A 26,774-nucleotide genomic window follows, 5' to 3' on the forward strand; every position below is an offset into this window, starting at 1 on the left:
TCGACTCCTTAGACTCACTAACACACTCCTACAATCAGTGACACATTCACATTAACTTTTAAATGTAAAGTTGTTGTTTACAGTAGAAGTGTCTTTTTGGAGCTCATTATTTGTTATTGGAAAGTTTTCCTGCAAATTAAAAACCCAATACAATAATGATTTACACCAACAAAACAACACGTATTGCAGGATATAAAGATTAAAATAGCTTTATTTTAGTCACTGATTGCAGGAGATGTGTCTTCGTGAGTCTAAGGAGTCGACCATCAGTCAAAGTTCTCGTATCCAGACATAAGACTCTGAGAAACATCCAGAACAAACCAAGACTATACTTTCAGAGATCATTTCTTTAGTTGTTGATTTGAGAAATGTGTTTCTAAAGAGCTCGGTCTCGCTGTCCACGATGTAGAGTTCAGATGTTTCCTTCAGAGCAGGAAACTGGTGGGAAGACTTTCTTTCTTCTCCACTGTTGAAGATTGTTCAGAGTTTCTCAAAGACTCTCTGATGGAGGAAACATGATCTGAGTGGATTCCATAAACTCTACTAACATTTAAACTATATTCAGTTGTGTAAATGTTTCTGTAGTTACCTGCAGTAATCTCATGTGTTATTTGACTTACAGTTACTTAGTATTTGGCCGTCTTGAAGTTGTGCAGGTTGAGGATTGGCTTTTTTGATACAGAGGATATAAAGAGAGTAAGACTTGAATGTGCAATTTGCAGAGAAAGATACAAAAACTGTTTCCAATTGACTGCATGTCTTGATTTCTACCAGAGTTCATCATGTTGTCATTACTTCACATGCAGATAGAGAGGAGGGAGTTTCATGAGACTGATTCTCTTCAGAAGTTTTATTAAATAAAGACTAAATAGCTAAAACATTATTCTTTCTGCATCCCCTTTAGTCTATTTGACACATTAACAGTCTAATACAGAAAGGAGGATTCATGTTTAAACCGACCTGAGATACTAAACTCTTACATGAATACACACAAATGTGCAAAGAAAATCTCATACAACTTGAGGCCACATGGAATTAAATATTTAATAGAAAGACAACAGAAGCACACACACATTTCACAACATAAACTCATATTTCAGTGTGTTGGCAGTTTGGAGGGCTTACACACATGATACATTTTGCAATCTGCACGGTTCAGTTCCTTAATAGACAAACAGCACAAATTAACCACAAAGAGTTTCAGGGTTATTTAGTTTTAATGAGATGATCTGTTGTTCAAAACTCAAACCGTTGAGAAAAACCTCCTCACAGTCAACGCTGTGGCTCTACATCCAGCTTTTAATTTGTTACATCTGCTGAAAGCTTCAACAAGTTTCACAACCCTGTCATACTCCCCCAAACTTTGAATGTAATCCAGAGTAGATTGTGAAAACATTTTTCTTTTCCCAGAAATCAGTCCTCACTGTACTGGAAGCAGTTTCATACCTGAAACGCTTCATAAGTCATGTTTAATGTGCTCTGTGAGTGGTGACAAAAATGATCAGGGTTTTTGCTTTTACTGCTTTTTTAAGGAAGTTTTGACTGATTATGAAACAGACTGAAATGACTGATGATGCTTCTATATGACCTGCAGAAGGGAACAAAACCACCAGGGACGAGCTTGAATATTTCTGTAGAGTTGTAAAAAATTACTGTCATTGCTGCCACCAGGTAGGTGTCAGACGAGGCGAGATTTGCTGTGAATGATTCGATTGATGGTGGTTAAGCCTAAATTTAAAGCCACTGAGGGGCTACATAGACACGCTAATTTATTCATTGACGCGCTCGCCTTTGCTTCGCTCATGAGTATCTCATGGAAAGTCCAATGTCTTCTTTCTTTAGTTGAGGATTTATCTCTCATCCAATAATCGCTTCAATAGATTCCAACATTGTCTGTAAATTTTCATACAAACTTTCACTCCTATAAAACTCTGCGTTACCTTGCGTGTCGTAGCACTGTGTAGTTGCAAAAAGCAGTTTGAGCTCATCGTTTGGCATCACTTGACACCCGAATGAAAGTTAACTACCTATAAAGTGCATGACCTGAACCCAGAGGTGACACCTGCTCGAGCAAACTGTGTGTCACACTTTGTAGACCCTAAATATGGCTCCCACACATTTGACTTGTAAAAGAAAGCAAGTTGAAATTTGTCATCAGAAATCATTACCCAAATATGTACAGAGCAGGATCAGAAAATGTATAATATGTACCACTTTGTCTACAGGTGGCGCCAAAATCAACATAAACCATACGTTCCTCAGAGGATCTTTAAAGAACAGAAATAAATTCACAAATCTTTAAGGTCACAGTTTGAATTGTAATTTGTTTAAAACATGTAAAGACTGTATTAGATTAATCTTTTTGACTTTTTTTAAATGTTTATTAAAGATAAGCTGTTGTGTTATTTATATATATATATATATATATATGTACTTTGGTCACAATAATCCTTATACTAATACTTTAATTGATCAATTAAGCATTCTTTGGTTTTTGCAGCCAGATTTAAGTGTAGGGTCAGGGAACTGCAGTTTTTTTCACTTCCACATTGGCTTCACATCGTCATCCCTGTCTCTGACTCTATCCACTGTCTTATAAATAAACTTAAAAGAAATAAGCAGCAACAGTGTGAGAAAGAAAATAATGCCATAATGGTTAATCTATTAGTCAATACAAGTTTTATAAAAAACATTTGGATGGTAGTTGGTTATTTTTTATCAAGGACAACACACAAAGGTACACTGATTGTGTGCAAAAAAGCGCTGCCATTATTTTGATTTTTTAAATTATTTAAATATTTACAGACTCTCTATTTTTACTGACACTAAAAAAAAAATATATTGTGTAATTCATTTTTGAGAACCTTAAAGGAAATCGTCAAACTGCTTCTTTGGTAAAGTTTAAACTAAAAATGTTTTTTACTATCATGTAAAGCAGAAGTTCCCTCACTGCAAAAGATGTAACTTGTAACATTTTATATTACAATAAACTGAAATGACTAATCGCTTATCAAAATAATGAATATTTAGTTGTTTTTTATAAGCCAAGCGATTAATCGACTAATCTTTGCAGCTTGAGTACTAAAGGTGCAGATGATTTAAGTGAAGCTGTTTGGCAGGGAGAAGCTCAGTTTGTGTCAAAATGTGTCCAACCACCTGAGACAGTCTGTAGCTAGTAAAGTCTTGAGCTTTAAATGTTCGTCCTCTTGACTTGTTGCATTAGTTGTCGGGAAGAAAGACGCTGAGGCAGGAGAAGGGCAGATTGGAGAAACAGTCGGTATTGACGGTGAACTCCATGTCACTGAATAAAAGTCGGCTCTTGTCACAGGAGTTGCTGCATGATTTCTTCAGCTGTGAGAATCTCTGAAGGATCAGCTGGTGTTCTCGGCCTCTGATCAGACCTCTGAAGTACAGGACAGCCACCAGGTGCTTCTTACTGCAAGTAGAGATGAAAAAAACAAAAAGTAGTTGAGTGTTTTATGCTTATTTATCAACTTATTCAGTGACAAATATAGTGGAAAATCATCAATCAGTTTTTTTGCACGACTGTTGAAGATTGTTCAGAGTTTCTCAATGACTCTCTGATGGAGGAAACATGATCTGAGTGGACTCTGTATCTTATTAAAAATACAAAACAAATTGTGTCTGTATTGTCTACCACTAGTGGCAGTTGAACATACTCCTCTTATGCAAATTGACCAACTTTAACAAAACTAAACAGCTCAAGAAAAAGAGGTTCTTCTCAATGAACTCCTGAGATTCACTTAGATTCTCCTCCGATAATCACTTTATAATCGTTTTGAAGTTTGACCTCAAAACACTTACACTTGTGATGCCTTATTGTATTGGGTTTCAAATTTACAGGAAATCAACATTGTTTTGTTTCTGTCAGTGTACCGAGGTCAAACTAAGAACTTAAGTTATCAGTGATTGTAGAAGAAGTGACTTTGAGAAACTCAGGAGTTGTCCATCAGTGTTGAGGTAAATATTCAATTTGAATGATTCTCACTTAAACATGAAGTTAGGTTAAATGTAAAATTCTTATTGCAAACTTAAAAATAAAATCTATGTGGCAGCCAAGGTCATAAAGCGATCACATTTCTACTTTCAAACTTGTAAGGACCAAAAACAATACATAATATTGGAACTTTAGCACACGATACCAAACCCACAATGATTACTCAACTAACTAACCGACTCAGATCACGTTTCCTCCATTAGGGAGTTAAAGATAAACTCTGTGCAATCTTCAACAGGGGAGAAGAAAGAAAGTCTTCCCACCAGTTTCCTGCTCTGAAGGAAATATCTGAACTCTTCAACATGGACAGCAAGATGAAACTCTGTAGAAACACATTTCTCAAGTCAACAACTAAAGAAATGATCTCTGAAAGTATAGTCTTGGTTTGTTCTGGATGTTTCTCAGAGTCTTATGTCTGGAGACGAGAACTTTGACTGATGGTCGACTCCTTAGACTCACTAACACACTCCTCCTACAATCAGTGACACGTTCACGTTTACTTTTAAATGTAAAGTTGTTGTTTACAGTAGAAGTGTCTTTTTGGAGCTCATTATTTGTTATTGCAATGTTTTCCTGCAAATTAAAAATCCAATAAAATAATGATTTACACCAACAAACCAATTTACTGCAGGATATAAAGGTAAGACTATGAAGTTATTTTATTTCTTCATTTTCTCTGGCCACTGAAAAGAGATGGTACTTTAAATATTATAAAGCCTTTAGGAGCTGAGAAAATGAATACTGTAAGTTTAGTCAGCAGTCTTAATATGTTCACCAGGTAATGTACAGCCCCGTGACTGCAGTAATTTAATTAAAAAACTGACCTGATAAAACGAAAAAATTGTAGAAATCTTAGAAATGATCTCAAGGTTAGAATCTTAATCAGTTGGAGATGCTGCTCATGGTTGGAGGAGTGTCTTAGTGAAGGTCAGGAGTCGACCGACCATCAGTGAAAGTTCTCGTCTCCAGACATAAGACTCTGAGAAACATCCAGAACAAACCAAGACTATACTTTCAGGGATCATTTCTTTAGTTGTTGACTTGAGAAATGTGTTTCTAAAGAGTTCAGTCTCGCTGTCCATGATGAAGAGTTCAGATGTTTCCTTCAGAGCAAGAAACTGGTGGGAAGACGTTTCTTTCTTCTCCACTGTTGAAGATTGTTCAGAGTTTCTGAATGACTCTCTGATGGAGGAAGCATGATCTGAGTGGACTGTGTATCTTGTTAACAATAAAACATTTTTTTGTCTGTGTTGTCACTGTGTTTGTCACTACTGGCAGTTAAGCATATTCCTCTTATACAAATTAACCACTTTTAACAAAACAAAACAGCTCAAGAAAGAGGTTCTTCTCAATGAACTCCTGAGATTCACTAAGATTCTTCTCCGACAATCACTTTATAATCATTCTGAAGTTTGACCTCAATACACTTAAAAAATGTAGTTGTGTGATTTATATGCCTTATTGTATTGGGTTTCAATTTCATTTTTTTTTCTGCCAGTGTACCGAAGTCAAAGTAAGAACTTATCAGTGATTATAGAAGAAGTGACTTTGAGAAGCTCAGGAGTTGTCCATCAGTGTTGAGGTCAATATTCAATTTTAAGTCACTTAAACATGGAGTATGGTGAAATGTAAAATTCCTACTGCAAACTTAAAAATAAAATCTATGTGGCAGCAAAGGTCATCAAGTGATCACATTTCTACTTTGAAACCCACAAGGATCATCAAAAATACAAAGTATTAGAACTTCTTCAGACAACACCAAAACCACAATGATTATTCAACTAAACAACATGAAACTAATGTTCCAGGTTATTTTTACAGTTTATAGGATCCACTCAGATCATGCTTCCTCCATCAGAGAGTCTTTGAGAAACTCTGAACAATCTTCAACAGTGGAGAAGAAACAAATTCTTCCCACCAGTTTCCTGCTCTGAAGGAAACATCTGAACTCTTCATCGTGGACAGCGAAACCAAACTCTTTAGAAACACATTTCTCAAGTCAACAACTAAAGAAATGATCCCTGAAAGTATAGTCTTGGTTTGTTCTGGATGTTTCTCAGAGTCTTATGTCTGGAGACGAGAACTTTTACTGATGGTCGACTCCTGAGCCTCACGAAGACACATCTCCTACAATCAGTGACAGATTTTCAAGTCAACACTGGAGGCAGCCAAACCATCCTGCTCTGTATTAGGTGAATGATTACTTCATTTGCTCATGTTTCCTGCTGTTTTTTCCTTATTACTTCCTCATTCTCCTGGTTATATTATTTTAAGTGCAGTCAGGTGAATTTCTGCAGAAGGTGAGAAAAAAACATGGATATTCCCCGTGGACAGAAGCACCACCAATTCATACTTTCATGATCACAGAGGGGATCTTTAAAACGTCTTAAACACATACAAAGGCATGAAATAGAAATTAGAAATCAGGATGTTGGTTAGGTTTCATCACTAGGGGGTTTTTCTTTCTGGAATCCCGTGTCAGTTTGTAGTTTTTTACTTATATAATTGAACAAAACCACTGATGTCATCACAGAGACATGTTGAAGAACTTGTGACCTCTATGTTTTCTTTTCACTTTTACAAGCCAGCCAAGTTAATGAGAAAACGATCATAAGTCAACAGAAAAAAAAACCCTGTCCTGAACTCAGTTGGCCTCAGAAGGCTCTGGGCTGTCAGTGTCATCATTATTGTTTTTATCCTAAATTAACCATTCATCTTCATCAACACAAGATCACAACACTAGGCCTGCTTGTACCTGAGGTCTCTCCTGAAGTTTCATGATATGGTAGTTGACCAGAAAATAAATTCCAAGTCATCTGTTAACATGGAGGAGGTGGGGTCAAAGACATGTAATGCTGCTAGTTATTAAAGATAGCGCTAAATATCTATCCATCTTTTTATACAGTACATGGTCATATCAACTATTAATGTGCACTGTTCCAAAGAGATAAGGATGGAAAGGTTTGACTTTTAAAATTTTAATGAAAGGCTCCTATTTTAAACACAAGATAAACAGTCCACTCAGATCATGTTTCCTCCATCAGAGACTCATTCAGAAACTCTGAACAATCTTCAACAGTGGAGAAGAAACAAAGTCTTCCCACCAGTTTCCTGCTCTGAAGGAAACATCTGAACTCTTCATCATGGACAGCGAGACCAAGCTATTTAGAAACACATTTCTCAAGTCAACAACTAAAGAAATAATCCCTGAAAGTATAGTCTTGGTTTGTTCTGGATGTTTCTCAGAGTCTTATGTCTGGAGACGAGAACTTTTACTGATGGTCGACTCCTGAGCCTCACTGAGAAACTCCTCCTACAATCAGTGACTAAAATCAATCTACTTCACAATTACTTTTGAATGTACATTTGTTGTTCACAGTATAAGTGTCTTTTTGGAGCTCATTATTTGTTATGCCAGAGACTCTGATGGAGGAAACATGATCTAAGTGGGCTCTTTAACCTGTGTGAAGTTAAACTTACATAAAAAGTTGGCATTGTGATGTCACACTTCAGTGTGTGAACTAGTGTTTTAAAAGTCTCTATTTCAGTGCTTTCATCTTTAGATTTTTTTCCTCGTGCGAAACCACAAATGAGCACATTTGGGCGAGACAGCTGAGCAGGGGAGGGACAAGACGTTTTTTTAAAGCTCACCTGAAGTCTGGGTAGTGTTCTACTAAAGGCTGCAGGTGGCTCTTAATGTCTGTCTTGTTTTTCTGTATGATGATGTCACTCAGGTCCTCTCCAACATGGTGGAGCCATTCGTGAGTCGACTCCTAAAACACACAAAACATAAAAACATATTTAAAAAAAATCAGTGGCTAGGAGCGCTGTGTCAGTCCTCAATCAAGCTGAACAGCAGACAGGTGCTTTCTGTGGGAGCGGGGAATGAACAGATGAAAACAATACTTCTATGAAACAGTCTGGTAAAGATGAATACTGACCATTGGTTTCTTTGCGAAATATTGGATCTTTTCTTTTTTTAAAAAGGATAAAACTATTGAGGAAGTTGAAAAGGGAAATAAAGTATCTATCTATGTCTGGGGAACTACAAGCAACTCGAAGACATCTGGCACGTGCCAAACAGCAACAATCTTTTAAGAGCTCACGAGCCAAAAACACATCATTTCGTATTATATGCTTTAAATGAAAACAGTGCATCAGGTACAATATTTCCCTCTGATATTCAGCGGAGTAAAAGTGTCACATGATGTTGAAGTAATCGAGGAAAAATTTAATTGTACTTAAATTTAGTGAGGTTGTAAAGTAGTAAGTTTAGTTAATGTACACGATTTCTCCCACTTTTATTAAACATGTTTAAATAACTGAAGGGTTTAGATTTTGATGTAGAAAGGATGCAGTTCATATTAAAGGGAGGAGGAGGGTGGGGTTGGGGGAGGGGGTGCTTTGTTACCATTTCCGCAAAAAGATCTCTAAGTTTCCTCCACTGCTCTCGGATCTTTGTCGCTGCCTGCTCGTGTTTGCGGTTCTTGCACGAGTAATTGTTCTTCATCAGGCAGCCGACGTATTCCCTCACCACGTGGTAGTGCAATCGACTCGCGAACTCCTGTTGCCGGGAAACACAAAAACACACACACACACACACACACACACACACACACACACACACACACACACACACATAGAGGGAGTGAGGCTGCTGAACAACAGGATGGGCTCAGAAAAAGGGGAAATGTCAGGGTGTCTGTGTCTTTATTTATCCATCACAGGACCAGCAGCCATCAGGTCATCTGAGCTAACACCTTCACTTCCGCCTATTCTTCTCCCCCATGCTGCCAGGATTTATCCCCCGTCGCTTCTAATGCAATCTGCAGTCGCAGCGTCCGGTCACAAACAATGGAGCTAATACTGATTCACTGGAACTTCCAAGAGGTTCAATGAAAAAGAAAATACGGATTTCCTATCATGTCCTCCAAAGCAATTAGAAGTCATTGTGAAAACCTTATCACTAAAATAAATGTGTTAGCTTGATATTTTGAGTCTTTTCCCTCAATTAATCACTTGCTGCCTAACCTAAGTGTTATTTTTTAAGCTGATCTGTTCAAAGGTTGCCTTACTTTTTACAGTACGAAGGATTTCTCCGATAAGGAGATTATAAATCTTTGGCCCCAGGTGGGAACTTTAGCGGCTCATATCAAACTGTTTGTGACGTTTTTATTCCTCATTACGAGGTCGTGATCTTTCCTGTAAGTGAAAGGATTTGGCTGACACACTTGAAATTCCCACCATGTATTTTTCAGCGCTCCTCTTCCTCCTCCTCCTCCTCCTCCTGCTCCTCTTCCTCCTCCTCCTCCTCCTCCTGCTCCTCCTCCTCCTTCTCCTCCTCCTCCTCTTCCTCCTCCTCCTCCTCCTCCTCCTCCTCCTCCTCCTCCTTACCTGAGCGTGTGGAGTCCTCATGAGAGTGCAGTGACGAGAGAGCTGCTCCGTCTGTTTGTGAAGCTTCTTAAAGTCGTCATCATTGGTGAGCCACTTCCTGGTCATCATTCTCCTCAGACAGAGCTGGGGGGAGAAAAAATATAGAATCCTTTTTACTTTTCCTGTCTCAGGAAGTTTCAGGAAGATCATCAATCTGTCGGCTCTTCTAAGTCATTTTCACATTTGCTCTCCTGAAAAAAATAATTTCAGGAGTGTTGCTTCTGAAATCCTCCTGATCTGGTTGTTCAAATATGCAATTCACAGCGGAAGAGTATCCCTGTTGGATGGGAAAGGGGACGGGGATGGGGGGGGTGACTTAACTTTGTATTCACACATGCAGCTCACACTGAAACACTTAAGGAGTTTTGTAAGAGTTTTGAGCAACAGTGAATCACTATAAGGTATCGTATTCCTCCCACAGACTAAAGTGACTCATACAGTAAGTGCATCCAAATCCTCCAAACTTAACGTCAGCAACGTCTAGCCTGCCCTCCTACCAATTTCTAGAAAATCCCAGGACAGTCTGCACCTGAATTATTCCAGAGGTCCTCTTTCACACATGTCCCTCAAAGTGGCAGATGTTCTCTGTCTGATAGGAATGGGAGTAGGGTGGTCTCAGAAGGCAGGACTTTATGTAAAAAGAACACTGTGGAACTCACATAACCAAGATGGTGTGTGAAGCGACAGAGTCCAATGCTATGATGACACTTTTTGGCCTTCACAGTGTAAACAAAAGAGAAGAGCATCCTGACAAGCAGAAAAGTGAATCAAGCTGCTTCATCAAGAGCGCTCAGATTCCTCTGGTTTCCCGAACGTTGCATAATTAAAATGTTTCCATCCTACCCACCCAGTTGTTGGTTTCCCCCTCGATTATCACCTGCTTCCACACATCGGCTCACCCTGACTGCGTGCAGACATTTTACTGGGTTTGGGTTCATACATGAAGCTCACTAGAACGATTTCAGGACATATTCAGAAGTGTAGCACATGTTTGAAAGTTGGTTATGATCACCACTTTACTCCTCTTTACTTTTCTTTTTGCTCACTCAATTTCCTGGAAAGCTTTGTGTGTGCGTGATGAGCGTTAACCTAGCATCCCCTTTTCAATTCCTCTTTAGAAACCACAAAAGAAAACTGCCTTTCTCTCCATGCGAGGATATAACTCTATGAAGACAGGATTTTTGCGTTCAGCTAAAATAACCTTTATTTGATTTACTGTGACTCTTTTTGTACCTTGACATCCTCTTTGAACTGGTCCTCCAGGTCCTGTGTGAGCCTCACAATCAGCCACTTCACTTCTTTTCTGAATCCTTCCACCTCCTGCGGACAGGCGGCCTGGTACCCCTCCATGTGTTCCCTGCAGAAGGAAGAACAGGAGGAAGTGGACATCATCATCTACTGACTGAGGTTAAAAGGTGAAATTTCACTTTGATAAAGCGTTTTATACAAAGAAAAACAACTTTATATAACTCTGCCAGTAGATCTCTCAATCCAACACACTGGACCTGTAAGCATAACTTATGTATGTTTATTTAGCAAAAACAGAGAGTCCCCTGACTTTTTTTTTTTTTAACTCTAGAAGCTATGCATCGCATTTCCTGAAACCTTTGAGAATACTTTCTCGTTAAAAATAAAATGTTAAATAAAAAACAGAGCCTCTGAGACTAGGAGGTCCACTCTTTTCTAGAGAGGCTTTAAATTATGGGCAAGTAAAAACAAACAAACTGTCTGCCAAAACAGCTCCAGTACCTCCAGCAGGAATGTCATAGCGATGGTGAACCTTTTATTTTTAGAAATGAAAGTAAAATCAGATTTTTCCAGCAGATCTCAGAAGCTTGACTGACAGTACTATTGTAAGCCCCTTTCTCACATGAACTCCTTCTACATTTTCTGAACAAACTCCCATTCAGGGGCTTTCAAACATGAAGCTCACAGCTGGAGATGGTTCTTGTGAGATGCATCCTCACAACATTTGGTTTGGTTCCTGAGGAGGGGCAGTTTGGTAGAGCATGTCAGAAGAAGAGAGGGACTCTTCAGTGATGGTGAATGTTTCTTGTTTAATTTCACTACAACATGTATAAGATCATATCTCAATACAAACATGGGTGAAGAGAACATAATACAGCCAGCTGAGATGAGACGTAAAGAGTGTAAGAAGCAAAACTCTGCTCTGCTCCGGGCTGGCAGGAAAAAGTCTGCTGAAAGTCTGAGTGAACAGATTTGTTGTTGTTTACGTTCCCTGCATGCAGCCCCATCCAGTCAGTGTTGGAATATTTCCTGAAGTCCAGCGTATGAGTGAAAGGGGCCATATTTTTTTTAAACTGGATGTATTTTTATTCAGCCCTCATGTAAAGATTATCACTTAACCAAAAGTCTGTTCTTTTCGCCGTAACTTAACCAAACTGTGACAGTGAGGCTGCTCACACATTGCATTAACACCTGTGTCCTGGGTTGGTAACAAGTGGTAAGCCTTGATGCTAGATGTGAACACTGCAGACAGATTGAGACCTCACAGCTTAGACCACATCCAGAGGTGGTCTGGCACGTTGGTTTCTCATTGTAAATTGTCATGCATTCTAGGCAGGATTAAGGACCGCCCCCTCATCTGAATGATGCTGATGCATTCAGTCTAATCAAACGGGCAGGCACTTATTTGCGCAAGAGACAGGCAAGCAAACTCTGATCTCAAGGACTCACCATTGTTAATGCAAAGTGTAAACGCCCATTCCTAAGTGCTTGTCCAGTTCTTATCAAATGACCCAGGACGGATGTTAATGCAAGGTGTAGCCTCAGTTATGAAAAGTTGACAACTTATTGCCTGTGTTTGTCCGGTACGCCTGTCGCTGATACTCTCCAACATCACACAGTATATGTCAATTTGGAAGTGATTTACATTTAACCTACTTCACTGTTTTGCTATTGGGATGTGTTTTCTTATTTCTTTTTTTAACTACTTAAGAAGCAGCTTCACTTCTGAGAAACGTATGACCCTCATTGTGAAGCTTTTTAGGACTTTTGCATTATCTATATTTTGCAGATTTGGGATATTTGTGTATTAAAATTAATTTAAGCAACCTTTTCTACTTTGCACAAAACCCCCTGCAATCAAACCCCCTCAGGATGTAGTTCTGTACCGAATAAAGGCAGTTGAGAGAGATGACAGGAAATAGTGGAAGGAGGTGCAACAAACCCCCTGAGACAGATCTAAATCTAGAATACTGTAGTGTATCATTTACATATTAGACCTAAGCAAGGCGTGTGACATGCAACTGAATTTGAACCACAAACTCATGAAGCAACAGTTTCAACATTTCATGTATCATTTTTGTGGTTTTCTACTTAGTTTCACACACAATGCCCTGAAACAATCTGTGTTTTTCTTTGTATTTTGGACAAAAGAACTAAAAACCAAAAGAGTGAGAGGTTTGATGAAAGTGCATCTAAAGTGCTCCTTAAACTTCTACGCAGCAAAGAATCGGAAGCAGACTTCAACTCTGCAGCCAGAAGCACTCACGCCGTGCACATCTCATATAAACGTCCTTGAACAACCGCGTCCCAACCCACAGCTGGGTTCTTTCGTTGTGACAGACAGACACAGCTGGGGGGGGGTTTTGGAGGTTCAGCCGACTTACTTTCTCTTTCCCCTACAACACGACAGCGTTTCTCACTCGCAGGCCCAGTTCACTGAAATCACGTGAGCTAAATCTCTCTGAGGCTGGCACAGTTATAATGCCTCTCCCGGTGGCATGACCGCATCTAAAGTGGGTGTGTTATCCACCTCTGCCGTGCTGTGCATATTAAAGAAACAGCCTCCTAAACTACTCCCAGAGTGTGAGAGGGAATGTAGCTCTGCAGCTCGCGTTGGCATGGGTGATGGAAAATCCCTCAGTAAAGTCCAAAATAGCTTCAAGATGAAGTCACCCAAATAAAAGCTCTGCATGGCGTTCTAATTATCTCAACATCCTTTCACAAATCTCTCTTTTCCCCTTCATCCGTGAAAAGACTGTCTTGACATTTGTTGTTTAGGAAACAGACTGAAATGAATATTGATGCATCTAGTGGAACGACAAAAGCAAAACAGATCATCTGCATGAAGGTTGACTATTTGTATGAAGTCACTTCTTAATGCCTGAAATCTCTGCGACAAGGTCGGAGTCAAACGAAGATGAACCTGCTGCAGAAACACCTTTTCTTTTTTTTTTTTACAGTTTCCACAGCAAACATTCACAGAGTGACACTATTTTTATTATCAGGAAAGGCTACCTTTGCATGCAACAAAAACAGCAGAGATTTTTATTTTTATTTTTTTTATCTAAATTTTGCAATTTTGCAGCTTTCATCTTGAAACCAGGGAATATTTTGTTTCTATATTTCTGGTTAGCTAAGCATAATAAAAAGCTTTTTTAGATGGACTCCCACTGAGTGAATCTGGTGAAAGTTTTTCTTCTTCAAGAGGCAGGCAGGCGTTGAGTGATTTGGGCACGGCACATTAGTTTACTGCGAGTATTTCAGGGAAATCACATGACTTACTGTAGAGCTGTGAAGCTGTTGATGTATGTTATATGATACTCGGTCCAAAGAGTCTGTGGTCTGAGAGTGCCGCAGTGCCGTCTGAACTCTGTCTCGAATCTGCAGAGAATGTTAAAATGTTAAAATTTGTTTCCTATAGCTGCTACATTTGCTGCTGCAGAGATTGTCAAGTCACTGCATGAGATTAAAAACACTTGAAGAAGGAGAAGAAGAAGGGGAGGAGGATGCACACATGATCCTCAGGAGCGTTCCTGCACGCTAAACAGTGTTAGTCATACATCAGGCAAAGGAAATATTCTGATATTACTCAAGAGGATGATGCATGCAACTCTGTGCTTGTGGCACGGAAGGCAGGATCCTGTTTTTGGTTTGTTTTGGTGGATTTTTCTATGTGTGAGGGTTGCCCCTCACACCTCCACCCTTCCCCTTTTTACTTCTACACTGATGCTTTTAAAAGAAATCAGTTTTTTTGCATGACTTTACAGAATTCTTCACTTATTCCTCTGCCCTGGAGAAGCCTTTGACCAATGACCTTCTCACTAAACAGAATCATCAGAAGATAAAAACCATCACAGCTAAAGAACCAAACTGTTATTTACCTTACATTAATAAAACAACATGATCAATCTGTTAATAAGAAAACAGAGCTTTCTAAGAAGAGAAAATATATATCCTTGGATAGGTACTTACTAATCCAGTGTTTTATTTGGCGAATAAAAGGATTGATGACTGTGCTGTAGAACCAAAAACAAAAGGCTAAAAGAGGCTAAAAGACACCACAGAGTGTACGATAGAGGAATGAAGCTTCATCACTTTGTCACTTATAGATGGGTCATGATTTTCAAATACTCAAGAAGTCATTCATTTAGAAATATCTATTTTCTCCTTTATTTAAATTTTACTGCAGGCTGTTAAACACTTTGGTCCTGATATAGTATATAGTATAGTTATAATAATACCCTTGCTCCCTGATATGTTGTACTTGACTTTGCCTGATAAGTATATTTCAGATAGAAATATTTCAGAAAGATGTTGTAGTGCTCCAAATCGGTCTTGGACCACTTCTTGGAGGTCTCGTCTCGAAATCTTGTCTCGGTCTCAGACTGTGCGGACCCCGGACCAGCAAAGACTACCACTGACATGCTATCTTTTCCACGTCTTTACTGGGATTAGAAGGAGAAGGCCTCTTTCTAAAACAACAAATAACTTAAATTCATTTGTAGTTTGAGTGACACGCCCACTGCACACAAGATGATGATTTTTTTCAGTGATATTTATGGTCTCAGAGCACTCTGGTCTTGTGTATGTCTTGGTCTCCCTTAGTGTGATCTTGACTACAACACTCATTTATAGAGAAGTGGAAATTACACATTTATTTTTTGTGCCTCTGTGTTCACAAACCTTTTAGGAAACTGTTTTAACTCTTCGAGGCAGGAGGAGGTCACTCTCTGTTCCAGCTGAGCATCGATCTGTCCAGAGCTCTTAATGTTTCCTTTCACTATCTGTAAGACAGAAGAGACAACAGCATGGAGTCAGTCCAGTGTATATCAGGCTCTCTGCTGCCCCCATGTGGTCAAAATGCTAAAATGCATCAAAGTCAGTGAGGAAAAAAAAATACAGATGACAGTCTCACAAAAATCTAAAATAAAAAAGCAGTTTTAACATAAAAATGTAAAGTGTTTTATCTTTTCTCTTGCGTTCTGTTTTATGCAGCCCTAGTAGGTAATGTGCAGCATGTGTTGTTATTGTTATTTAGAGTGGTGTGTGCTTCTCTGGATTAAGTTTGTTTCTGTTGTTTTTATTTATTGATTCTACTGATGAGGCAGCTGAACTTGTATCGTATCGCATCATGTTGCATGGCAGCACATCGTATCGTATACAGATAGTTAAGTGTCGTACCGTCTGGATGTCCATGTCAATGTTAGAAATCAGGACGTTATCCCCCCTTTCTGGAGCTTTTTCTACGCTCCAAACCTCCTTGTTTTCAAGTTCAATGATATTGTCCAGTAATGATCTCAGGGTCTCCTGTATTCAAAAACACAGTTTGGGAAAACTTCAGCAAACCTCAGCAACAAAAAATGTAACTCTTGAATAAGCATTAAACAATAGTTGTTTGTTTTCTCCCTCTTGTTATTCCCATTATGGCCACTAGAGGGCAACACCAAGCTAAAAATATAAATATTGTGGAAAATAAGGCCTATTTGGACTCAGTCTTTAACAATATATATATTTGTTATAAACCCTCAAATTCTAAAAATATCTTTTCATTTTTCCCCAGACAGAGTTCAGTCGACCTCGGGGCCTCACCTTCACTCTGCAGCAGTACTTCTCCTTCAGCTGCTTCAGGAAGTCGTCCTCCAGCTGCAGATCAGCGCTCGCATCCTTCAGGTCTGGCTGCAGAGAGGGACTTCCCATGACCCTCTCGCTGTGATGGGTGAGATAAGAAACATTGACTAACATTTCAGGTTATTGGATCTGTTGGCACGAAAGAACGCTGAAGACGAGTTGCTTCATGTCGAGGCGAAAGATTAAAACAAGACAACAAGGTCTGCAAGTAACACAGGATCTTTGTGACTTCATGAGAGTATTTGGGAAATCATTTTCCAAAAGTATACAGAGAGAATCAGAATATGCACCATTTCTTGTTCTTTTAATGAGAAACAATCCTCTAAATTCAAGAGGATTGTTTTCTCTTGTGTGTTTGTAAGGTAGTCTGATACAGTATATGTGTGCTGTGAAGAAGTCTTTTTGGATGCTACTTTACTAATCTGTGAGAAATGCGGACACGACCTGATTTGAATTTTTCCGTTTTGGCCTCGAGAGAATATTGAGCCTCTTTTTTTTTTCTCCTTCTTATCAGATTAGCTGTTTATTTTTGGTCTCCCAAAATGTTGTTTTAGAGCACAGGTTTTGAGTTTGGTGTGGCCTGATTCAACAGATACTGTCAGAAATGCTGCTTCTCCCTCCACTCATGCTCACTGTGGTGCTGTGTGTGTGGAAGTTTGGGATCCTTTAAACCTCTCTGTCTGCACCTTCTGTGAACATATCTCGACTTCATGTGGAGACGTGTTTTCCCTGCATGCTCAGGACTGGGAACATTGTTGAATGACCATTAGTCCGAGACATGTGACCAGAACATCTGGTCGAGGACTTCTCTGCGTATTATCGCCCTCTTGCTTCATTTCAATCATATCATATATTTTATAATAACTGAATGGAGGCAGAAATGTTTGCACACATTCTGTAAGGTTGTGCAAACTGCTGTGGGTGCTTGAATGTGATCGAGTTTGCAGACAGAACACAACATCACTGTGATTACAGCCTGTATGACAATCAGGCCACTTCTTCTCTGTGTACCCTAAAGATGAAAGGTCTCATTATTTAATAAAATTCATGGGTAATGTTAAGGAGGGTTAGGGGTTAGGGTTTGTTTCAGACTTTGCAGCATTGAAACAAGTAGGGGTCCAATCATGGTTTACTATGTTGAAGAGTCAGAAAAGGGCCAAGCTGGCAGCATCTGGATCAGTGTGTAAAACACTGGTAGTGAATAATCTGGCCTTCAGTTCCTCAGAGGAAGTCCTTCTTGTATGTACTTAGTTCTGTGTTTAAGGGTTTAAATTAAAATATGCTGAAGCGTGTGTTCTCAGTGATGAAGGAACATGTCGCAGCGCGCCTGTGTGAGACTCATTGATGTGTTTTAACAGGTTTTGGATACACATAAAAATACAAGAAGTGGGAAAGATATTTCTTTATTTTGGACTTTGTAATAAAAATGTAATTGGAATATGATCCTAACAGCCTTGTTCTCAGTAATCATGCTCATTAGATTTGACTTTTCTCTTCTCTGACCTTTTGTAGCGGTTGATGATCCAGTCCAGCAGAGCGTACAGATCCTTCAGCTCCGTGACCTGTGGCTCCAGCTTCTTCAGGTGCTGCCCAACGACTCGGTGGTAACTCTTCACGTAGGTGCTGAACACCTTGAAGCTGGGCGGGTACGACCACCGCAGCTGCTTCCTCACGATCTCCAAGTCCTCCACGATGGCCTTCCCCAGCAGACCCAAGTGAACCGCCAACCAGGAGACGTTCTTCTCCCTCTGCTCCAGGTGAACGCCCTCCACCTTCAGCTGCACGCCCTCGCACACCGCCTCCCTCCAGGCTTCCATCCAGCTGTCGGTTAGCCCGCCCGGTTGTTCCTCTCTCCGCTCCTCCTCCTGGATGATGCGGGCCACAGGAACCAGCAGCCCCTTGTTTCTGGAGGGAAAGGAGTTGGAGTCGCGCGCGATGGTGTTCACCTTGTTCCTCAAGTGTCCGTAGAGAAGGTTCAGGTCCTTCTCCTTCTTGGCCAGCTCCATGGGGGAGTCCTCGCCACAGCGTTCCTGCTCCTGCTGGAACTCCCGCCGCAGAGCGAGCAGGTTCAGGTGAGCCTCCTCCAGCACCTCCATCTCGATCAGATTATTGATCTGCATCACTGAGAGAAACAGAGAGGTTTTGAATTTGCTAGAAAACATTTCAACACACATTTAGAGAAGAAAGGAAAGAATCAAGAAGCATAGAATTGCACTTTTACTCTCACTAAATTCATAAACAGACACAATTTAAATCAATCAGAAAGAAAAAAGGCAATCAAATAGATGTCTTAAAATTGGAAGAAATCTCTGGTGCATGTCAATAAAACACTTTAACCACAGCAGGACTTTGGTATCTGTTTCTACAGACAAACTGAACAGCTGTGTATTTACACGATCGCTAACTTTGTCTGCTTCTGTTGCCAAAACAAAGCAAGATAAAGAGGAAAGTTGAATGTACAGACAGAGAGAGAAAAGGAGAACTTGTTTAGGAACATATTGAGAAAAGGTTACACTCATATCTCACAGCTACAAGTGTCTCCACAAGGGTGGTAAACACATTTTAATGTAAATTGAATAAACATATTTATTAACATGTTTAATAACATTTTACAACAAATGCAAATAAGCAATGAAAAACCTAATTGGGGGGTCAGTCAAGGCTTCATCTGACGGTGAAATCGTAAAGAAAAATGTTCAAAGCTTTAAGTTTCCATCATTGAAAATGTGTGAAAAAGACAAGTAATGCTGATTTAGCTTACAGCGTTAAACCTGCTGAGAAATATCATGGGCATGACTGGAGCAAGGGGTGTCTTCACTGAGCGCTTATCCTTTCATTAGGGAAAATGTATCTTGTGTATTTCATTGCTGCATAAATCTAGATATAAACTACCCAACTTTACACTTTCAGAATATATGTCAACATCACAAACTGTCTGCAGGGGATAAACTAATCCTTCAGTCATGACCTTGCATGCAAAATTGAGTTGCAACCTCGCATTGTGCATTTTTTGAAATTGTAAAATAGATTAAGTGAGTGATTTTAGCAGCTTAAGATAAATTGCTTTAGATAAATTAAAGTCTGAGCTAAAAGAAGACTTAATGTTGGTGATAGGTTTGCTAAGTATCTGCTGGATGTGTCATTTATAGGTGATTGAGCCTGTACCTGACAGTGGTGTGTGGGGCAGTTCTGGCAGTATGTAGGTCTCATCCATCTCCCCACATTCCTCCTCCTCCTCCTCCTCCTCTTTTTCCTCCTTCTTCTCCTCCCCCGAGAATTCAGAGACATGGTCGAGCTGCTCCTTTCTGTTGGTTTTATCTTTGTCCTTCTTGGTGCTGAATTTCAGACTTCTACGTAGCAAAGCTCCTTTTTTCATGAGAGAGTCACCCAACCTGACCCCGTTGGGATCTGAGGATGGGAAAAAAACAGTTTATGTTAGAGCCACCGACCCACAAAATGTGAAATAAATCCATCCAGTCCTTTGTTTGTGGTCTGCATACGTCTTACAACACAGAGAAAAATGCTCCGTTTCAAATGTGCTCTCCTTGTGATGTCACAGTGGGATTCTGGTAAAAAAAAATCCCCTCCCCTCCCCTCCCCTGGTATCTCCACCCATGGACTCCACTCCCAGCCTAGAGCAAAACGTTTTTCGCAGGTCCGCCTTTTTTATTGTTGCTAGCGAAGGAGTGATTTCTACTGGGAAAACTCAGGGCGTGCTCATTGTATTTAAAGAGACACACACACCAAAACGGAGCGTTTTGAGAGAGCTGGTTTATGTTATTTGTTGACAAGCAGAGATGTTATGAGAAGCCAAAGACCCATGTCGACTGAGTGGAGTGGAGAAGAACACAAATATAAGCATTCAGGAGACTTATTATTAAGTCATTTTGGTACAGTATTAATGCGATTGCTTTACCTGTTTTGGAGCGTGTCAGACCTTTGCTTTTCTGTGAAGTGGTGTCGACCTCCTCCTCGTCTTTTTTCTGAAATAAGCCTGCGATGCTTTTTATAGGAGAGGTCATAGGAGAGGTCATAGGACAGCCGGCACTCAGACCTGAAGGAGACGCAGAGAGAGTGAGATTACAGCACGTACCGTTTCCACGAAGTCCTTGTTTCACAATCACACCCCTCTTTGTCCCATATCAATCTCACTGCCCCAACCGGTTGATAAGGTTTCAGTTTTCTCAATGGTCATGATTACAGTTGGGTGGCTTCATGTGTGTGAGTGTGACTTGGCAGCGTTTAGTCCTTTCAGCGACCTTAAACTAAAGAATGCAATAATTAAAGTGTTGAGGAAATCTGACACAAGTTTGGCTCGGCTCCAGACTGTGAAAATGAAAGTTTAAAAGTAGCATGTCCTTGTTTCTGCTGACTGAGGCAATGATTTCCATGAATCGACAGGACTTCATTTGAAACGTAAGCACTTCATAATTCGTTCTGCAAAGAAAGCAAAACTTTACATATCCATTTCAAGAGAAAGGTAGAAGATAGAAGAGTGGGTCAGGAGACTACCACACAGCGTTTAAAATATATTCAGATATTTATTGGCAACTTTTGTAGTCTACCATTTAATTTTCTTTATGAAGTCCAAGCATAACCACTCAATAACCAAACTTCTGGTAAGACTATGTGACCCCTTTCAAGTGTTTCATTTTAAGCATAACCAACCAGCACGATTAAGAATGTCTACAGCGGGAAACATTAGTCACACTGTTCATGTAAAACTCAAGCTGAAACCTCTGGCGTTGATAAGTGAAGGAAACGCTGAAGTGCAAAAAACTGCAGTTCCTTGAGTGTCCACTTGAGGCTGGCTGCGAAAGCCCCTAAAGTCCCATTAACATCCATATTAAAACGCCCACTTTGACAGCAGAAATTAAAGTGTTTATCGTCTGGAGCAGAACACAATCTTGGTCTGGATAACTCATGTTTTTAACAGCAGGCACTGTATGAGGGTGACGTTTTGTATAACTCATCTGTTTTTATTTTATGATGGAAAAAAGTTATGCATTTTAAGGGGCATGATCTGACTGCAAGCGGGTGCGTTGTAGCTGTTTGTCAGGCTAGGGGCCCACCTCAGCTCTACCTCTTTGCCTTTCGGTTGAGTGAATGTTAGGTTGAGACGGCAATTTCTTTATGGCTACTGCCATTGTCAGGCTTCAAAACTCCCATTCAGTAACCAATGGGTGACATCACTAAGACTGTGTCCATTTTTATACAGTCTTTCAAATTAAGCAAATCAACTGCCAATATTTACATTTTTTTATCGTGTAATTGTCTAAAACTCGAACCTTATTGCTTTTCTGCACTGTAGATACACAAACATCATAATCCAATCTTTTGTTGAGGAAACACAGAAACATTTGTGCAACCATGTCCTCAAAACACATTTAAGTAAAGTTTAATAACTGTTTGTATTTAAACCTCGACTAGAAGAAACATCTCTCTTTCTCTCCATGAAAAATATTCCCACACTGTTTCTCTTTCTGCCCACACACACACACACACACACACACACACACACACACACACACACACACACACACACACAAAACACGGACATGCACACAACCACCCACACCTGAGTGGAACAAGTTCATACATAGTGGGTGGTGAGGGGAATCCTGGGAAATGTAGGCCATCACTTATTTCAAAAGGTCAAGACAGTGCAGCAGGTTCAGAAAGAAGATTTTGTGTTTCATATTAGCTTTGATATATTTTATATATTTTGGATTCAATGAGTTTGAAGCTTCACCCCCAGGCTGAGAAAATAATCACTCCAGTTTTTTTTTTAACTTCATGTGTACTGTCTTGACATTAAAGATACAATATGTAGATTCCACCACCAGGGGGCTCTCAATCAATACTACAATATCAAAAGATGACATTGTGGCTGGCTGCATCATCTGATGCTACTTGAGAGCCTTGAGATACCTTGAGAGACCTGCCTGAAGTATTAATCTTAAAGAAGACTTCATTAAGCCATCAAAGTACTTACTGGGGGATGGAGGCGGTGGGGACCATGACTCATTATCAGCAGCGTCTGATCTGGGCGTGGACTTTGACCCCTTGCCTCCAGACAACATCGGGCTCTTCTCAGCCGCTCGCCGGATGCTCTTCCTGAATGTCTGCAGCATACCCATCGTCTCCTTCACGGCCCCGTCGCTGGGGGTCTTCCCGTTGCTCTTGAGGGACACTCTGTCCTCGTCTGAGTTTTCAGCAGATTTATCCATCATGTGTGACATCTCATCCCGTTAAAATAAACTCCAACTGTGAGGAAGGAAGGTCAGAAAATAAGTCAGAAACGGAAATGTCTGCCTGTCCTTTGCTCTACTACAGAGTGTGAGTGTGTGTGTGTGAAACGATGGCTTAGGTGTGTTTCTGGTTTTAACAGTGAGAGTCAGCAGGGACAGGAGGGGAAGTTTTGTTTACAGATAACACAACAGCCTCCTATGGTGTTTCTTTACAACACAGCAAAGAAGGGATTGAACAATATTGGGAGTATGTGCACAGCTACACGCTGTACTCAAAATCCTGGAATCACTGGTAAAATACCAACTCAAAACATTTCTGTCTAGTTATTATATCCTCAGCCCTCATCAACCTGATTTCAGACCATTGCACAGTACCACCTCTGCTGTCACTTTAGTTGTTAACAATATTGTTTCTAATATGGACAACAAGAGGCATTGCGCTGCTGTTTTTATCGACTGTCTAAAGCGTTTGATACGGTGGATCAGGGTCTTCTCATCGGGACCCTCTGTAACATTGGGTTTGACTCCAAAGCTTGTAAATGGTTACAGAGATACCTTTCAAATAGATTCCAATCTGTAAAGGCTGGAAATACCAAATCAGAGTTTCTACCATTAACAAAAGGTGTTCCACAGGGGTCAGTTCTGGGACCTGTCTTGTTTACAATCTATTTTAATAATATTGTCCCATATAACTGACTGTAATGTCCATCTGTACGCAGATGACACTATGTAATGCTTAGCTGATTCTGTACAGCTCACTGTTGAGAAATTTTCTTTTCATATCCTTCAGAACGCTCTCATTTGGCTCAAACTTGTTCTTAATAGCAAAATACTTTATTAATGCTTTTTTGCAGGACCAGAGATGTTTCTTTAGACAGTCTACTCTTGGGTTGGACATCATTAACAATTCACTGAGCACAGCACTATTGATATATTTTTTATTTGCAAAGGGATACCCTCTGTACCCTCTTTATTTCAGTACCATTTATGATTCTTAAAATAGTCTTCAGAAAGAGCTCAAATTCGACTCACTGATATTGCTGAGCAAATGTAAGAGTGTCATAAAGAATGATGCGACAGGTTGTGACATGAAGTAGTTTTTTTTTAAATGCCACAGGTCACCTGAAGGCCTGTTTGTTTTGTATTGCTGGGATTTTCCCATGCCGCGTTTGTTTAGTGTGGCTGCTACCTCGGACAGGTTCCTCTTGTTAATGAGATGTCTTAAACTTGTCGGGATTTCTGGTAAAATTAAATTAAATCAAACGTTTGTGTTTAGGCTTTTTCTTAAACAAACCCATGGGTTCAGATTATTTCAATTTATGTCATCTTTATATTATATGTTCTACATTTTCCCTACTTTTCTTATTTGTGTTTGCTGAAATGAAACTTTTTGGTGAATTGCTTCACAATTGGACTCGATGACAGATTCATATCTTTGACTTCATTCAGTCTGTCAGTATTGTTCAATCACCCCGTCTGACTGGCGCCTAGACAGGTAGATACTTTCACTTTCAGCAGCAGAAATGTTTGTTTGAAACTCAAAAAACAGGAAACACAGGATGATTGTTAACAAACTCATTCACCGTCCTTTACACCAAAAAACTATTTAACTACACCGGCGTTATTCATTTGGGTGCAATAATAGTCAATGATTCATTTGACCGGAGGAAGCACAGACCTGGTTTGCACATATGTAAAGTATTTGACTTCCAAAGTATTCAAATATCAAAAACATCTTCCCAAAAGGAGCAGACTGTTTGTGGAAACGCCGTAAGGCAAGCATCGTATGTTGATTTATTATCTTTGTTTTGATAGCCACCGGGTCTTTTTAATATCTGGATAATACAAAATTATAAACCGTGTCAGCTGCTCTTGCTTCCCTTTCAATGTATGCAAGTGAACACTCACATGCGTAATGATTGACGCAGCAAACACAGGCGACAGAGAGAGAGAAGATAGAAACTAACAAACAAGCCATCGGTTTATGTGACGGCGACGGAGAAAGGGTACATATTTTAAACTAGTATATTTATTAGCCTACTTCTGTGTCTCTATTATTTCATACTTTTGTGTGTTATCCTCTCACTGTAACAAAAGATAAAACACAGGAGGATTACAGTCAACCTCCTTCAAACTGCTTCAACAGTAGGACTTTAGACAAGTGGTTCTCAACTGGTCTAACTTCAAGACCCACTACTAACCCCTTCATGAGTAACCAAATTTCTAATATTTTCAACCAATTACATTTGTTTGATATAGAATTGTGCAGTTTGGACGTCAGAAGGTACAAACAATGTGACTGATCAAAGGAACAGAACAAAACAAACATGCTTCAAACTCAAATTCACAGCTTTCTTTACAGTACATTTGGTACCCACCGAAAAAAGGCTCTGTTACCCACTTTTTAGTCCCCTATCTCATCAATTGAGAACCACAACATTAGCCAAACGGATGCAGAGGGCCCCCATATGACTAAATCCGCCACTGCACACAGACGTGACGCCTACATCTCCATGTTATATTATAAACATGGGCGTTTTTTATTTGAGACTCAGATTAGGATCAGCAGATGAAAAAGTCGCCAATCTGCAGATAAAGTGTTTGACTGTCAGATAAACTCTAAATAAGGTGCGAACATACCACCACGACACCAATAAAACTACATGAGATCACTACTACAAAGTGTGCAGGAAGTTAGAGAGTTACAGGCTCACTTCATACGACAGAGAGAGAGAGAGAGAGAAAGTGTGTGCTCACCTGCGCCGCTCAGGTAGAAAATCCCTACCTGCCCTCCTTGTCCCGTAGTTTTATCACCTCCTCTTTACCTGCTTTTACTTTCTCTTCTAAACAAGGTGAAAGGGAAATCACAGTTTGAAACCAGTTTAGTAGCCGGATTAAAGAACAAGCCCTTATTGTTGAGTTGTTGTTTTAAAGCCGCGCAGTCAGACAGAATCAGTCACCGCTCACCTTCTTGGCTCTGCTGAGGAGAGTGTTTCCTCAGAGCAGAAAGGATGAGTTAATGATTAACAGACATGAACTGAAAGAAGAGGGTCAGTCACAGCAGTCAGACTGTTTACAAGCTGTTTCCTTCACAGGGACTCTTCATACACAGATCGTACTTTTACACTCTTCTTATAAGTCCTGAGTTTACAGGTAGATTATTTCACCGACCTCTACTGCGTGACTGGAATGTAGCTTTAAAGAACAACAATGCTGCATTCATGTTCCCCTCGGAAACTCCAGTTTCATGATCGTCGGTCATGAATGAAAACAGGTGGAATAATTCAGCTAAGTGAGAGGATGGGTAAAACACAGAAAATAAACTCCATAACGAGTGAAGGTTTCCCATTTATAAGTCATTTTCAAAAATAGGCTTCTCAAGTTCAGACTTCATTTCAGATAATCCATCAGAGGCTAACTTTTTCTGCAGAACATATAACTGTGTATTTTAAGTTAGTCGTGGCATGCGGGGATGCCGGTGCTCCTAGTGGCCCCATGTAGGCCTATGGAGGCTGTGGTCCTCCAGGTGGGCTGGTTCAAGTCCATCCTGTGGCTCCTTTACCGCATGTAGTCCCCCCCCCCCTCTCTCTCTCTCTCTCTCTCTCTTTCTCTCTCTCACACTCTTCCAGATTACTGATTCTATCCTGTCTCTAAAATTGATTAGTTGGGATGCAATAACTCTAAAGTTAAGTAAATACAGTTTTCTTTACATATTTCTTTACATTTGGTGTTTTTAAAATGATCTCCTGTAGTTTTTAAACTTATTGGTTAGGTACTTGTGTACTTGTGACACCTCATAATTACTCCTCCCTTTCCATAGTGCTTCCTAAAACGGATTTTACCCGAAAGAAAAGTTTGTCATTATAAAATATAAGAGAGATGAAAGATGCACATGACTTGATATCACAGTTTTTTTCTCTTATAGAGCTGCACACAGGCCTGAAATAACTCCTCCCTGCTCTCTCCTCCTTCGCTGTAAAAGGTCAAGTAAAGTGCGTCAGTGACAGTCTTTAATGTAGTTCCGTTTACGTCCAGTAGGTGGTGATATATCACACATTTGTTTCTGGTGAAGATCCAGAACTGATTCCCGACCGCAGTGACCTCATCCAGCGTTATTTCATAACAGTAGACTTCTTTCTTTTTTCTATCTGTAATTATGTGGGTATAAACATGAAGATCTGTATTCAGATGCTGTT

The 26,774-nt window shown here is 39.9% G+C and overlaps 1 protein-coding gene and 5 non-coding genes across 6 annotated transcripts; 2 read left to right on the top strand and 4 right to left on the bottom strand.

Annotated features, from left to right (window-relative positions):
* The first annotated feature begins 322 nt into the window (after positions 1 to 322).
* LOC132993869 (small nucleolar RNA U3) lies at positions 323 to 529 on the top strand. The gene has a single exon (XR_009676562.1). It is a non-coding gene; the product is annotated as a small nucleolar RNA U3 (small nucleolar RNA).
* A 501-nt stretch (positions 530 to 1,030) lies between these two features.
* Positions 1,031 to 25,557, bottom strand: exoc3l4 (exocyst complex component 3-like 4). Its single transcript, XM_061062541.1, has 14 exons — positions 25,336 to 25,557; positions 22,323 to 22,594; positions 20,244 to 20,381; positions 19,493 to 19,735; positions 17,831 to 18,449; positions 16,289 to 16,406; positions 15,881 to 16,006; positions 15,383 to 15,483; positions 13,982 to 14,080; positions 10,685 to 10,808; positions 9,413 to 9,535; positions 8,430 to 8,582; positions 7,670 to 7,791; positions 1,031 to 3,436 (listed from the first exon to the last, which is right to left on the bottom strand). Exons 2-14 carry the CDS (start codon positions 22,567 to 22,569, stop codon positions 3,220 to 3,222), a joined length of 2,430 nt encoding a protein of 809 aa, XP_060918524.1. The 5' UTR covers positions 22,570 to 22,594; positions 25,336 to 25,557; the 3' UTR covers positions 1,031 to 3,219.
* On the bottom strand, positions 4,194 to 4,400 carry LOC132993879 (small nucleolar RNA U3). Its single transcript, XR_009676570.1, has one exon. It is a non-coding gene; the product is annotated as a small nucleolar RNA U3 (small nucleolar RNA).
* On the top strand, positions 5,021 to 5,228 carry LOC132993864 (small nucleolar RNA U3). Its single transcript, XR_009676558.1, has one exon. It is a non-coding gene; the product is annotated as a small nucleolar RNA U3 (small nucleolar RNA).
* On the bottom strand, positions 5,849 to 6,055 carry LOC132993907 (small nucleolar RNA U3). The gene has a single exon (XR_009676597.1). It is a non-coding gene; the product is annotated as a small nucleolar RNA U3 (small nucleolar RNA).
* Positions 7,035 to 7,241, bottom strand: LOC132993859 (small nucleolar RNA U3). The gene has a single exon (XR_009676553.1). It is a non-coding gene; the product is annotated as a small nucleolar RNA U3 (small nucleolar RNA).
* Positions 25,558 to 26,774: the final 1,217 nt, after the last annotated feature.

Source organism: Labrus mixtus, chromosome 18 (assembly GCF_963584025.1).
Source record: "Labrus mixtus chromosome 18, fLabMix1.1, whole genome shotgun sequence".
NCBI lineage: Eukaryota > Metazoa > Chordata > Actinopteri > Labriformes > Labridae > Labrus > Labrus mixtus.

Excerpts from the sequence above, each read along its gene's own strand:
- exoc3l4 (XM_061062541.1), bottom strand. The coding sequence starts at position 22,569 with ATGTCACACATGATGGATAAATCTGCTGAAAACTCAGACGAGGACAGA. Across the intron at positions 16,407-17,830 it reads ATCATCAACCGCTACAAAAG|CGAGAGGGTCATGGGAAGTC; the intron begins GTCAGAGAAGAG and ends CACCCATCACAG. Across the intron at positions 3,437-7,669 it reads GAACACTACCCAGACTTCAG|TAAGAAGCACCTGGTGGCTG; the intron begins GTGAGCTTTAAA and ends CTCTACTTGCAG.